At 44.0% G+C, this 14,374-nt stretch overlaps 2 protein-coding genes across 2 annotated transcripts; both read right to left on the reverse strand.

Moving 5' to 3' along the window:
• Nucleotides 1-158: 158 nt before the first annotated feature.
• chadlb (chondroadherin-like b) lies at nt 159-6,722 on the reverse strand. The gene is made up of 11 exons (XM_035145255.2): nt 6,627-6,722; nt 4,765-4,941; nt 4,477-4,671; nt 4,150-4,305; nt 3,911-4,056; nt 3,024-3,305; nt 2,720-2,939; nt 1,858-2,131; nt 1,359-1,771; nt 1,088-1,254; nt 159-666 (listed from the first exon to the last, which is right to left on the reverse strand). Exons 1-11 carry the CDS (start codon nt 6,627-6,629, stop codon nt 375-377), a joined length of 2,325 nt encoding a protein of 774 aa, XP_035001146.1. The 5' UTR covers nt 6,630-6,722; the 3' UTR covers nt 159-374.
• A 620-nt stretch (nt 6,723-7,342) lies between these two features.
• Nucleotides 7,343-14,146, reverse strand: rangap1b (Ran GTPase activating protein 1b). Its single transcript, XM_035145260.2, has 17 exons — nt 14,006-14,146; nt 13,580-13,698; nt 13,374-13,501; nt 12,824-12,883; nt 12,536-12,715; nt 12,240-12,374; nt 11,712-11,870; nt 11,497-11,610; nt 11,302-11,401; nt 11,127-11,211; nt 10,876-11,026; nt 10,042-10,125; nt 9,850-9,952; nt 9,621-9,709; nt 9,043-9,164; nt 8,568-8,633; nt 7,343-7,824 (listed from the first exon to the last, which is right to left on the reverse strand). The coding sequence occupies exons 2-17, from the start codon at nt 13,689-13,691 to the stop codon at nt 7,740-7,742; spliced, it is 1,773 nt and encodes a 590-aa protein (XP_035001151.1). The 5' UTR covers nt 13,692-13,698; nt 14,006-14,146; the 3' UTR covers nt 7,343-7,739.
• Between the last annotated feature and the right edge of the window lie 228 nt (nt 14,147-14,374).

Consider the following 14,374-nt stretch of genomic DNA (forward strand, 5'->3'; position numbering starts at 1 on the left):
CCTGCTAAAACTTCCAACCAAGCTACTGATGACCTGAAATCCTTTGGTCAAAACCACATGACCTTAACTGTGGATGTGGATCTATTGTTTGAAGCATGGCAGTGCTGACAGAGCATGTGTGCTCACTCAAGGTTTCCTGGCTAAAAAAAAAACACTTCTTAACCCCTTTACAACACTGTATTGATTAGACAGCAAAAAATACTGTACAGGTTTTATGCATACTGACTGATGGGAGGTGTCATAGCTGGTACAGTTTTTTAAGTGAGTTCAATCCAATGTTTACCCTCGCAACCTTTTGACTGTGGTCAGTTATTTGAAGCTGTGGTCTCAGAAGAATAACAACCGAAGCCAGGCAAAAGTCGAAGGTTGTGGGTTCAAGCCACGCTCTTGGTTTTCTTGGCTGCTGCTTGTTTGGTGTTCGGAGTCTTGTGAAGTTTGGGTTTGGCTTTGAGCATCTTGACGTGCCTGAGGCCAGTGAGGTGCATTGGCTTGGGTTTGGTTGCCTTGGGTGCCTTAGCGGGCTTTAGGGTGACTGTAGGCGTGGAGGGAAGGCTCTCTCCACCGGGGCAGGCTTTGAAGGCATGGACATCCTTGACCCTGCGACCCCTCAGCTCAGGGGGGTTGCTACAGGTGGCTCGTACCTTCAGGTTTACTTTCTCAATCCACCTAGATGAAGAGGAAAGGTGAAATTATATCAGAAATGTCCAGACACAAGGTGGGGGGCCTCACACATGGCCACAGAGCTCACGGTTTGACTTCCATCATTTCAAACCCTTCTCTTGCTTCACGTTTCCAAAAGAAGGTTATTAAAGAAAAACATCTGGCACTCACTAGAACAGATTGGTAATTTGTGTTGACAATAGCACTTTTTACGTTGTTGGATTATTGGGTATAATGTGTAATTAGCAAGCCTTAAAACTAAAATATTAAGAACTGTGCAAGATGATAATTATTGTAGATGCAAAACATGCTTTGCCTTTTAAGGAGCTGCATACACACCTATGGTAAAATGTTCAGGCTTTCGAAACTCCTGTTGGTCAAACCCAAATCATTTGCGCGTATTCTCAGTGTTCTATAGTTGTCTTACAAGCGTAGTGGCAGCAGAGGGCAGTCACACATCAGAGGATTGCCCGCCAGGTTGATGACCTCCAAAGACGTGAGAGGGTGGAGGTCAGGCACCTCCTCCAGCTGGTTTCCCTCCAGAAAGAGGCTTCTCAACCCAGGACCCAGGCCTGTCAGGGAGTTCTGCGACATCTGGAGAGTCACAGTGATTCCGTCAGAAATTAGAAATAGACAAAAGGGTTTCAGGACGTCTGGAAAAAGAACCCAGAAGTAACAATTAGCTAACGGCCACCCACCTTCTCGAGCCCCATGTTATCCAGATACAGCTCCTTCAGTGACCTCTCCAGAGGACGAAAAGTGTTTGGACCCACCCAGCGGATTGAATTCCCAGACAGCCTCAGGTCTCTGAGGTTCCCCGTCTTGCTCAGAGCTTCGGTGGGTACCTCCTTCAGCTTGTTTCCTCCCAGGTGGAGAGTATCAAGGTCGCTGGCCTGGTCCAAAGCCCTGGGCGAGATGTGATCAATTGCATTCCCTGTGAGGTAGAGAGCTCTGAGACCCTCTGCACCAGTCAAGATGCCTGACTCCAGCTTGGTGACAGCGTTGTTCTCCAAGTGAAGTGCGAGCAGGCTGGGCACCAGTTTGAAGGCTCCTTTGGGGAAACTGGTGAAGCGGTTTTTCTCCAGGTGAAGGTAAGTCAGTTGGGGGAGACCTGTTGATTTAGACAACAGGAAGTCAAAGTGAGCATTAACACACATACAAGTCGTAATAATGTGAAAGAGGAGTGTTCTGTGAGACCTTTAAAGGCATCAGGGCTGAGGGAAGTGAGGTCATTCTCTGACAGGTACAAGTAGATCAGTCCCTTCATCCCACTGAAAGCGCCGCTTTCCACGTCCACGATCTTGCAGCGCTGCAGGTGCAGGGACACAACCTGGGCGACACCGGGGAAACTGTTGCTAGGGATGTAGTGGAAGTGGTTGCCACGCAGGTCGAGGAGGCGCGTGTTGGGAGAGAAACCCCGGGGAACTTTGGTGTGACTGCGATTTTCACATGAAGAATGGTGCGTCTCAGCCTGAAAACATGGCGGTAACGGGAATGTAGAGGACAGAAGGGGACAAAGCTTGTCATTTGATTTCAGTGCTCAATTGTCTTTAATCTCAGACGATACGTCAGCTCCCCAAAAGTGAAGCCAAAGCAAACTAAAAAGTGGACGGAGCTAATATAAGCTCTGTGCCTGCTGGTTTTAGCCTTGACTTTAGTAAAAAAGACTTGAGTGTGGATACCCGGCCTGGGCCTGTCTAAGTCTGGATATAGATTTTGAAATGATATTCAGGTTTGGGTGCGCTCCGCCACATGGTTGGGCTGATTTGTTTACACTGCACATGCCTTTAATCAGGGAAAACAAGTAATAATCACGCATGTTACATTACATTAACTGTATCGGGTTCAGGTCAGGTTTGGACCGAAAAACAAAGTGTCTGTCTAGTTTTGGAAAGAAAAATACGGGCTGAGCCACACTCTAGTACAGACAGGAGAGAGGTATTGATCTTCTAATGTCAGCAAGAAAGCAAAAACGTTTCCCAAAAAGTTTAACAATTGTTCTTAACATTTTGTTTTGTCGTGAATTTCTCAAATCAAATCTTCATATTTGCCCACTCACCTCACAGACACAGTTGGCCGGACACTTGACTTTGTTCTGTGGCCTTTCAGTGGGTGGTGGTGTGATCCTGGTTGCCTCCTCGAACTCGGCCTTCAGCATGGCCTCCTGACTCTGGCATCGCAGCTCTTGAGGGTAGACAGCTTCCAAGTTTTCTCCAGAGAAATGGGCTGGTCCCCCACATGTGCCCATCAACTTAACCTTGCCACGGATCGCCCACTCCCTGTAGTGAAGTGAAACCAAAAGTCAGAGCGGGGATTTGTGCCACATAAATGACGGAAAGCTGTCGGTTAAAGGTCTGCTGTACCTGAGCGGACGCAGGTAGCAGTTGCAATAAATGGGGTTCCCAGCCAGGTTGAGGCGTGCCAGCTTCGGGGAACCTTCCGAGAATGGCTGGATGACACGCAGCTGGTTGTAGCTGATGTCCAGGTGGGTGAGGCTGGGCGATTTCAAAATAGCTGTGTTGGCCATGTCCTGCAGGGACATGTGGTCAAGGAACAATTGGGCAAGCTTGGCCATGGACACTGCCTCTTCCCCGAGGTACGTCATAGGGTTATAGCTCAGATCCAGACGAGTCACCCCTGGAAGTCTGGATAGCAAAAGGGAGAATTGTGGAAAATAGTTTTAACATTTTCTCTTAAGTTTTTATTGAAAAAAAAAAAAGAATAGACCTGTTGATCATGGGCTCTCCTTCCCAAACAGCAGACAACTGTGAGATGAACTTCAGTTCTCAGCCAAACCAGTTGCATAGTGATTATGATGAATGTCTGTTGGTCAGTGTGTGCAGTCAGTCAGTACACCGCTCTAGTCCAGACTTAAATATCCTGACAACTATTGGATGGATTGCCGTGAATAAATCATGGCCCCTAGAGGATGACGCCTACTGACTTTTCCTCTAGTGCCACTAGAAGGTTCTTTTTGTGGTTTTGAGGCAAATATCAATATTTCTATGATGGATTATGATGAAATTTGCCACAGACATTAATGTTTCCTTCACATCATAATGAGATTTCTGCTCTATGGCTGAGAATAGACGCCACTAAAACTCAAGCGGTGGAGATCAGATCTCAAACGTGTCCTCATTGGGTCTTGGATCCGTTCACTTCTGTACTTAGAGCTGTCCGCTTGTGATCAGATCTCTCAGGTTGGACATTAGGACCAAGTCTGAACGGGGCAGCTTACCAAGTGGCCTACCTAGTCATGGTCTCAGAGGGAAAGAACTGCAGCTCGTTGTGGTCCAGACTGAGACGGGTGAGTGTGAACAGACCAGCGAAGGCCTCAGTGTCCAGGTAGTTCAGCGAGTTGTGACTGAGACGCATCCATTTGATGTTCTGCAAGCCCTGGAAGGAGAAGAGGTTGGCTATTTATTCAATGTCCCAAAAACAAGACATTCAAATGTTGCATACGTCTTGTGAATGTTCCTGTGCATGCACCTGGAACGCCATGTTGGGGATGTAGACCAGCTGATTGTGCGTAAGGGAGAGCAGGTTGAGGAATCCCAGCTGAGAGAAAGCTCCAGGCTGGATCTCTTCCACGCGGTTACGGTCGATCATAAGCTGCTTCAGCGATGACAGACCATCAAACGACTCCTGGTCTCATGAAACCAAACAGACAGGAGAAATGTTTTTATCTTGATCCAGTCAAAGAATGTGAGCAAGTGGCGATGAAACAAAGGAGGGTTGTGAGTACAGCAGCTGGCGTGATGCTGACATGAGTCTTTTTTTTGGGAGATATAGTATAATTTGCATTTGGGTGACCACCTGGTAGAGGATCTCAATATTGTTGTTGGCCAGGTTGAGGAAAACCAAGCGACCGAGGCCGCGGAAAGCCCCCTCCTTCACCGTGCGGATGTTACAGCGCTGCAGCGACAGGTGCGTCAGGTAGGGCGTGTGTTTGAAAGCCCCAGTTGGAAGTTCCTGGATATCGTTGCCTCGGAGATCTAACTTGACTGTGATCTACATAGAAAAGGGAGATTACATAATAAACGGAATAAGATGGAAACTAAAGATACTGTAGAAATTGCTGAGTGTGTGTGTGAGAAAAGAAACCTCATCAGCATTAGGAGGAACTTGGGTCAGGTTCCTGTTGATGCAGGTCACAGTGAGTTGGATCTGGTCACACACACACTGCTGTGGACATTTAGCTGTGTGTACATCAGGGACGCAGAGGAGCAGCAGGCAGAGCAGTGGGACCCAAAGGGTGTCAGGACAGAGATGGGAGTGCGTCTGGGAGGGGAAATAACAGCCGTGACTTCATTCAGACGACTTCACGTGGTGGCCATTCATAGTTGATACTCTCCAAGGAGGCTCGGTGACACAGTAGATACAAATGTGGATTTTTACAAACAAGTGTCTGTTTCTGATTTGATTTTGTTAAACAAATAGATGTACTGCTTACTTATTGATTGGTGGGTTCGTTGGTTGGTTGGTCAGCAGGATTGTGCAAAAACTACTTGACGGATTTCGACAAAACTTTGTGAAATGTTGGGCCAAGAAGGAACTAATTGAATTTGCAGATCCAGACAAAGGGGTGGATCCAGAAAATCATCACTCTCTTTGATATTGCGAGTTAGGGCCCTTGGCAGTGTATCCATCCATCCACTGTTTCAGCATCAAACGCCAGTTTCTAACTTCCCTAATGGTTAGTTACCTTCACCAAGAAGGTTATTTTTCACCCCTGTCCGTTTGTTGCTTGGTTTGTTTGTAAACAAGATTACACAAAAAACTACAGGACAGATTACTGTGATACAAAACAAGCCTGTGATGATGAAAGCTAAATGATGCCCAGGATAAGACAGGGTCTAGCCTCATCTAACCTCTGTCAGAGAAAGGTGTGTATATTTTCACATTTCCTTACTAAATGTCTGTTTGACTGAGAATATCTCCATCCTTCTGTATTTCTGGGGATTAGTGTGATTTTGGTCGGACTGAGCTGCTCTAGTCTTCACTGGAATGCCTTAAAACCACATTCCCATGTCGGATCAACAGTCTTGATCCACAGGAATGGACATGAAAAGCTTCGCAGCTCCACACTCTGAAATTTCTCAAAATGTTGACTGGACAAAACCTGCTGCGATAAATCCTGTCAGAGACCAGTGGCTGCAGGAATCGGCATCGAAACCTCTGTTGAATTTCAGTCATTCATTCATGTGCATTGAAAGTCAGCTGTAAGGTAGAAAACAAGCTGATGTGTGCTAGTGTATGTTAACCCTTGATATTTTAGCAGCATGCCAGTTTTTTTGTTCCCCTGGGCAGAAAAGGGGGCCAAGAAACTAGAGACGGAGGAATTTCCTTGGGCCAGACTGTTTGTGTGCGTCCCCCCCCGGGGATCAACAGTGCAGGCCCGCAGAGGAGCTGCCGCGCCGGCCGCACAAAGACGCACAGTGTCTTTCCCTGCCGGTGTTGTGCCAGAATGAGTTTCCTCTGAAACAAAATGCTTGTCCTCTAGCCAGGGACGGTGAGGGGACTGCTCCCTGAGAGCTTGTAGCAGAAATCACATCCAAAAACGTTAGGCAGGTTTAATGTATTGTGTTCATCTAATATTGTCCTGTGCGTAAAAAGAGATGATTCAAGTTGAGGGAATGACAAAAACCTGCAATGCCGTCTACTTTGGACAACCACCAACCTTTTATGTGTTCAATTTCCACTCTTAATGACCACCAGAACATGTCCAGTCGTCAGTGTGATAAGGATAAGACATCTAATATATGATCTGTCTTTAGATGGTCAAATAAAACAAAGGAGCATCTACACGAGTGGATAATTGAGCACATTGCTATTCACCTTTGATCACAAGAGTGTTTAAGTTATCTGATACCCTGACGATCACACATGTTGAATTTTAGCTTTCTGAAATCATATCCGAGCATTTACACCGTGTACCAGGGAGAGATTTTTGCGCACAGACTCACCATGGTTGTGCCGTGGCTCCGTCCAGCTGCAGCTCGCTCACTGGCCGCTGACTCTCTCACGGTCTGTGCTCCCTCTGCAGCTCTTCCCCCCCCCGTTTGTCCCCCCCATCCAAAACAAACTCGGCTTATCCCTTCATTCACTGACAAGATCCCCACCCACCCACACACCTCCAGCTCCCACCTCTGGAGTGTGCACACTGTTGAAGGAAGAGTTCCTATACAATTTAAAGTTATTTTTGCTCTTTCACCTCAATGTTAAATTGCTGAAAATTCCATGTCCAATATTGATTATGTTTCTGAGCACAAGTCACATTAGTTCAGTTTCCTTGAGAAATCTCACTGTGAAACCCCTTATATCTCGAAATTATATAATACGAGCATGACGGTAGAGCCAATTCCTCTGCCAAGGCGCAACAGTCCCGTTATGAAGCCACATTTAAATTCACTGAATCAGCGAGAATGTTGAAAAGTTTTGCAATGTTGGAGAAAGTGAAAAATTCTACATCTGTCACCTGATCCAGATTCACATTAATATTGAATGAATTATTTCCTGACTGATACCACATTCTTCCACCAAATTCGTGGTAAAACATCCGGTAGTTTTAATGCTAAATAACAGACAAACAAAACAAAAACATCACCTCCTTAGCAGAGGTAATGTTAAAATAGCAGTCCCAGGTGTATATGCATGTATATATCCAAACATGGACAAGGAGTCAGGCTTGTTAGATTTGTTATATTTAAGACAGAGCATTTAATGTAACAGCATAGCAGGTCAACAGAATATAAATCCACACAGTCTAATGTTATTCAGACGATTATCTAAATGCCATTAAAGTGTATTACATTCTCCTCCTACTTCCCTTAAATGCTCCCATAACATCATTAAGACATAAACAGCTATACGAGGTAAGACAACTCAGTGTGTGCAGCAAAGTTACATAAGAGCACATTTTTGCAATAAGTAAAAACTGGTCCCCTGAGCTCTTCAGTGTTACGACTGTGCTCAGTGCAGGGCGACGCACACGCACACACACACACACACACTGTGTGTTCAGGTTCACGGGCGAGTATGTGGTGCTGCCCATTCCTCATTACAGTCTGATGCACACATCACAGTGCTCGGACTGGACTGGACCTTGTGAGCAGCAGAGTGGTGGTTGTGATTGGACAGAGCTTCCGAAAAGTTCTTCTTTCACTTCACCATGGAATGTTTCAAATAAGCAACGTAAAAAAAGAGACAAACAAAATAGTGTGAAAAGCAGCGCATCACTAAAACAAACAGCAAAGTCAGCTGTTTATTGCCGAATAATTTGTTAAGATTACAGATTGTAGTTGTTTTATCCTTAACATTTGTGTCTCAGCACAACATTTTCAGTGCAGGTTTAAAAGCAAATCTGTACAAATCCAATAGCAAATTTGATTGTGGTTTCCATATTTAACTGGAAATTACCTCAAACTGTTAAACCAGACATTTAAAAAGCTTAATTAGATGCTTTGTTATGTTGTTGTTTAATTGTGAATTTTGAAACTATATGCAACTTAATGCAAAAAGTGCTGGACTGTCATAGTCTAATGTTAGCGCCACTCACGGTTAAGATCACTTTTTTACACATCAAACCCCACGGTTAACTGATGTGTTGTCTATATTTTCATTATTTGTATCTACATTTTCTAGAAAAATATAAGTCGCAAACATAAGTAGAAAAATAAAAAGAAAGAGAATTTGGACAGTGTTTGTCAGGCCTTCATAAAATATACAAAGAAGATCAGTGGTTGTCAGAGTCCCTTGTTCAAGTGTAAAGCATCCCTGTGTTTGTTTGTTTTTCTGTGTGTGCGTGTGTGTGCGTGTGAGTGCGTGTGAGTGTGTGTGTGTGAGTGTGTGTGTGTGTGTTAGAAGTGGAAACGATGGATGGCTGGGATCAGTGTTGGTCATGGCACCTCTTCTCCAGAGCAGAGCTCAGCTTCTCTCTGGCAGCACTGCAGGACTTGAGAGCATCGCTATTCCTGCAGATTCAAACACAAACAAAGAAAAGAATGACCCCCTATGGTTGTTTTCAGTTTCAGTCCTTCCAGGTGTCCCTGACATATTGCATTTACAATAATGAAGGTAACTGAAATCTACCCCGAGCGATCCTGACGTAGAGACGTCCCAAACAGTTGACTCAGCATTGGCCCTGCAACTTCCAAGACTGTTTGAAACACTAGGTGGCGTTATGAGCCATGTTCAATCCATAAATGAAGATTTATTTAATAAATTTGGTAATAAATATGATTTTAAAACAAGCATTAATGTATTTTATCAAATCACAGTCACGTAATTTAGTTTACAGCCTTGTGCTTTTGGTGGATTTCACACCACAAACCAGGTTTAATGAACCTTTTAAAGAAAGATGCATTAGAAGTAGTGTCTTACTTGGACATGAAGTTGTTAAGCAGCAGGGCATGATGCTGAGAGAAGTAGTGCTGCTGGACCGCGTGCTCCAAACACAACAGCTGGCCTGGGACCAGCGACACCTTTTTAATCTTCCCCTCTCCCTGAAACACAGGACAAAAGAGTAAAAATGTGCATTAACTGACAGATTAAAGCAACGAACAGGGATAGAAAGGAGCCAAACGTAAATCCAGCAGGATTTATGTTTTTGTGGTAAAACTTACACACCAGGGGAAAGATTGTAAGAGGAAGTTTAAAACAAATTGGAAACCTATACATGCACATAAAGGCAAATCATTTTGTTGAGGAAGATTTGTTCATTAAGACTTTGACAATATTCCATTACTTTTTATCTGACAGTGTTTAAATTATTCTCAAAGTTTATTTGTGTGTCATAATAAAAGTTGACGTTCTACAATGTAGCAGACATTCAAAGTGTTGTCAATTCAATGGATAGTAGTCTTTCTGTTTGAATGAAAAAATTAATGGGCACAAGATATGTTCCTTCATCTCAGATTCTTGGAGGAAGAAGAGCTGGATGTACTGTAGCAGCACTTTACCTTAAGGAGTCCCATCATGACCAGCAGTGTGGAGAGGAAGCAGTAGGACTGGATGGCTGAACCACAGAAGAGCCTTTTCAACACATCATCTGTAGGACAGAAGCGATGATAGGTTGGTTGAATGACACAGGAACTAACTCTCATACCAAAGGCATCACCTTATTCTGGATCCTTCAACACCACGTCCATACATGAATCAATGACAAAGCAACAGTGGCAAGATATTCACCGATAGTTTCTAGAACTGCTGTCTTGGTCTCTGGTTCCTCGCCGTACAAAGAAGCAATTTTCAGAAGGACATCGGCAGCCTCATGTGGGTCAGATACATCAATCTGGTGTGAAAGTAGAATACTGTTAGCATCATATAACATCCACTGACTGCAAACAACCATCTTTTATTTGATATATTTTAAACTCCCACCTGTTGCACCAGGTTCGTCCTCGTCTCTCCAAGCCGAAGAAGCTCCTCAACAGAGGGGCAGCTGAGGAAAGACGTGATCTCTGCCTGTCGGTGAACAAAGTCACAATCAGAGATGATCAATGAAGTGGTAGAATATACAGTATATTGTGCCATTAGTAACCGTAAAACAAAACCTCTGTGTGAAGCTTAATGTGAAGCTATTTACTGAAGATGTTCTTTATGATAGAAATATTGATCTAAAATTGGTTTATAAAGTCAAAATAATGTACACTAGACTGCAGCAGTGAGGTCATATTTATACCAATAGCGTTTCATCCTGTTTTCATAGCATCAAATAACTAATTCAAAACAAACTTATCAGAAACATTTGAACATACATCAGTGTGATTAAAAACACCTAAAATGACCATCTTTGTGAAACATGTATTTGAAATGTACTTTTTTGTTTGGTCCATGTACCATCCACTAAGAGGTGGCATGGTTTCTGACCTTTACTACAGACAGCCACCAGGGGGCAATCAAGAAGTTTTGGTTTACCTCCTTTAGGGTGCTGTCATATCGTCCATCTTTACATATTAATATATTTTATATCAAATTTGTGTCGGTGTCTAGGTTTGTATTCAACATATTACCTCATTAATGTTCTAGTCTGTGTGACAAAAAAAATAATTTGTATTTAGTGTTTTGACCAGTAAAACAAAGCTTGGTAGATGGATTTGTTTTTCATATTCCAGCCATCTTTGCAGAGTCCTAGTCAAGTTCATTTCAGACCCTGGTGTCAACTGTCTAAATACACAAGTACAAAAATATGTATGTATGTTTTATGTATCTTACTGGGCTGTGACGTTTTGGAGGACTGTTGTCTTTTCTTGACACTCCATTTTCCTTGACAATTTCCTCATCGTCCTCATTGTCTTCACTCACTTCATCATCATCTTCCTCATCATCATCATCATCTTCGTCATCAGGTTCTCCCTCATCGTCGCTGCAGTGAATTTAAAGGGGCAAAATTTTAGTCCCGCTATTAATGCTGACTTGCTTTAGTAGTGCAGGAAAAGGACGCAAGCACACGCACAGATACTAACCTGAGTGATGCCAGCATGTCTCCTTTGTCCATGTTCTCCATAGTCTCTCTCAAAGCCTCACAGCCTTCCTCTCCCAGACAGTTACCTGTTACAGTCATGTTCTCATTAGTTTCAATCTTTATGACTTTCCATATTCGAGTATTCAAGATCCCAGTCCCACAGTCCAAGTACGTACCGTTCAGATCCACTTTCTCCATGTGAGGATGGTCCAGGACAGCCTGAGCCACCACTAGCGCCGCCGCCTCTGTGATCTCACCAAATGACAAGTTCAGCTCCTGAAGAAATGGCACAGACGAGACGAGTGTAATCGCTTTAATAAAAGAGAGGAAACAGGGAAACATAAAACGCTGAACTTTGATGGTGAACTCACCCTGAGGATCGGCAGTCCCTCTCTCAAGACTGCAGCGAGGGCGATGGCTCCTTCAGAGCGAACCAGACAGTCACCGAAGTTGATCACCTGGACGTGTCTCAGATACCTCAGAGCCTGCAGAGGCACCAGGAGGAAACCAATGTACCGAAACAGGTTAAGACACATGCATACCTATTCTTCTTATGGAGGAAGGTCTGAAGATAAACAGGCCTTACCTGGACCATGGCTAGTGTTCCCCTCTTGGTGAAGGTGTTGTCATTTAAGTTGAGGACACGGAGCTCTGGGTTGTGTCGCATGGCTGAAGCTAACGCCATCACACCTTTATGGTTGATGCCATTCTGGGGCATGTGGACTTCCTCCAGGCTGCCCATCAGCTTACATGGAAAAACAGAGAGAAGTTTAAGGCTTAGCAAGGCTTCCATTTGAAATCCAGATAATTCAATTCATCACCAAAAGCTCTTAAATCTTGTTTTCTTTCCAAGTTCACATCTTCATTTGCATTGTATACATGTATGGCACCTTTTTTTCCTCCAGCAATATTATTATTCTTCCAGTTTTGCATCCGTTGCGTATTATAAACATCAGCAAAATGCCCACTAGCTCACTGGGAGTTTTCTGGACATTTTCTGCTGCATTCTCACTCTGATATTTTCCAGACATTTTACTAGGGGGCTTTAGTGCATGTCTGAAAGCAGCATGTATTACCAGACCTGTTAATCAGTTTGGGGGCGTGTGTTTTGTACCTGAAAGGCCTTGGCCAGGGCACGGGCTCCTTCATTCTCCAGGCGATTCCTGCCAGCGATGAACACTCTCAGTTTAAACTGAGCTCCGTGGGACAGTGATTGTCTGTGGCAGTCGATCAGAGCTTCAGCCAAGATCTACACAAACCATGCACCACAGTTACTAACTGCATGATGGAAAATGTCTGCAGTGACTTATTTTAAATCTGGAACCATTTACAGAAAAGTACTATTTGCAGGTTTCTTTTTAAAGTGGATGACAGCATGACAAAAATATTTCAAAACATCTGTGAACTCACCTTTCCTCCGCCGATCCCCATGCCACAGTTGTTGAGCCTCAGCTCCCTCAGGCTGTGGCATGAAGGGCTCTTCAGCAGCTGCTCGATTCCCTTCACGCCATCCGGCCCAAAAGCGTTGTCACTCAGGTCCAACTCAGTCAGCCTGGCCCCTGCGCTCATTAATGCACTGCCTAGTGACCTCTGAGGAAAGCACAACAGAGAACATGTGAAGGTGACAATCAAAGAATTATTACATAACACATGCTGAAAACCCAATGATCTGCATCAACCAGCAGCTGAAATTCTCACCAGAGCTGTTGGGATTTCACAGCGCAGCCTTCCGGTGAACATGTCGCTCCAGTAACATCTCTGAAAGACACAGAGTTTGCAACAGAAATGAGCATTGTGCATCTTCTTTACTGCAATATTGTAGATAGGAAACATTAAAAAAGTATGAAACTGATCAGAAAAAACTCATACTGTAGACTATTACATTTGTGGTGCAGGATCACAATGCAAAGTATTAACAGTGGGCATGAATGCTTATAGTAACATACATTTTGGTCAATTTCTGGTGTGTTATTTAAGCAAAGTTCTTGTTTGGTGACTTCTAAATCAATGTGAATGTATCGTTATTATATTAAAATCCTGCTCCCATTAGAATACATTAAAAGTTCCTTGTGTGTCAGAAACAGTGCCAGGATGGGCTCACAGTGTAACGATAAACAGTGTAGATAATGGACAGATGGATGGATACCAGGACACCTCCCCTGGTCTTGCGCTACTTGGCAGAGTAAAGCCTAAATGTGCGCTGTCACTTCTGTTTAACTGAGATTGGAGATCTGGAACTGAAGAATACCTGGAGCAGGTCTTTGCTCTCCAAAGCCTTGGCGATGGCTCGGGCTGCCTCCACGCCGAATGTGTTCCCCTCCAGGCGGAGAGCTCTCAGACCCTGGTACTGCTCTATCTCACGGACCAGCTCCTCCACTGCGCACACACAGAGAACGGGTTATCAGGTGTAAAGAGAGGATCCATGTTGTCTCTGGTGACCAGCAGCACTCTCACCTGACTCTGCGTCGTCCAGCTTCAGTCCCAGGCCTTTGTAGCTCAACTCTCCATCACCGACGTGGGTCTTGGCGAGAGCATCAGCCAGCTGCGCTATGTCATCTGAGGCCATTATTACTCTGTAATAGACATAGGGAGGTGTTTTACTACACATATAAACGAACAGATATAACATTTAAACCACTGACTATACCGGAAATTGACACATATATATCTCTTCAGTGACAGTGTAACAATAAGCAGAACTCATGTTTAGCTGTCTAGCTTCACCGGTGCTAGCTAGTAGCAGTAGATCACAACGTGAGATAAGTTTAAATAACCCAGATATAACTGCGAGTCTGTTATTTATCAGATCCATTCTCGCGTTTCTTCATCATTCGGCTCTTATTATGAGACAGAAAGGTTTTATTTCCACTGACGACTCACCACAAACACTGTTTTCCCGGTGAAACGGTGAACTCACGCCGCTTCTTCTTCCGCGCCGGTTACTACACGGCTTGACGTCATCGTGCTGCCAAAGCGTCTTCTTCGTCCATCGTGTTTAGATCAGCCACAAGTGACCCACAGTGGAGCTACCGCCACCTGCTGTTACTGTCCGGACCCGACATCACCAAAACACTGAGCTCTGAACTTTTCATTCATTAAGAGATGATGATGGATTTTCTCGCAGTGCAACGATAAGTCACATCACGTTTTATAAAACTTAACCCTAAGATATGTAAAATGTATTTATTTTGTACAAGTGATGTTCACAATCTTGTATCTAAAATGAATATCTGTCTATGAAAAACAATG

This window comes from Hippoglossus stenolepis, chromosome 21 (genome assembly GCF_022539355.2).
Source record: "Hippoglossus stenolepis isolate QCI-W04-F060 chromosome 21, HSTE1.2, whole genome shotgun sequence".
NCBI lineage: Eukaryota > Metazoa > Chordata > Actinopteri > Pleuronectiformes > Pleuronectidae > Hippoglossus > Hippoglossus stenolepis.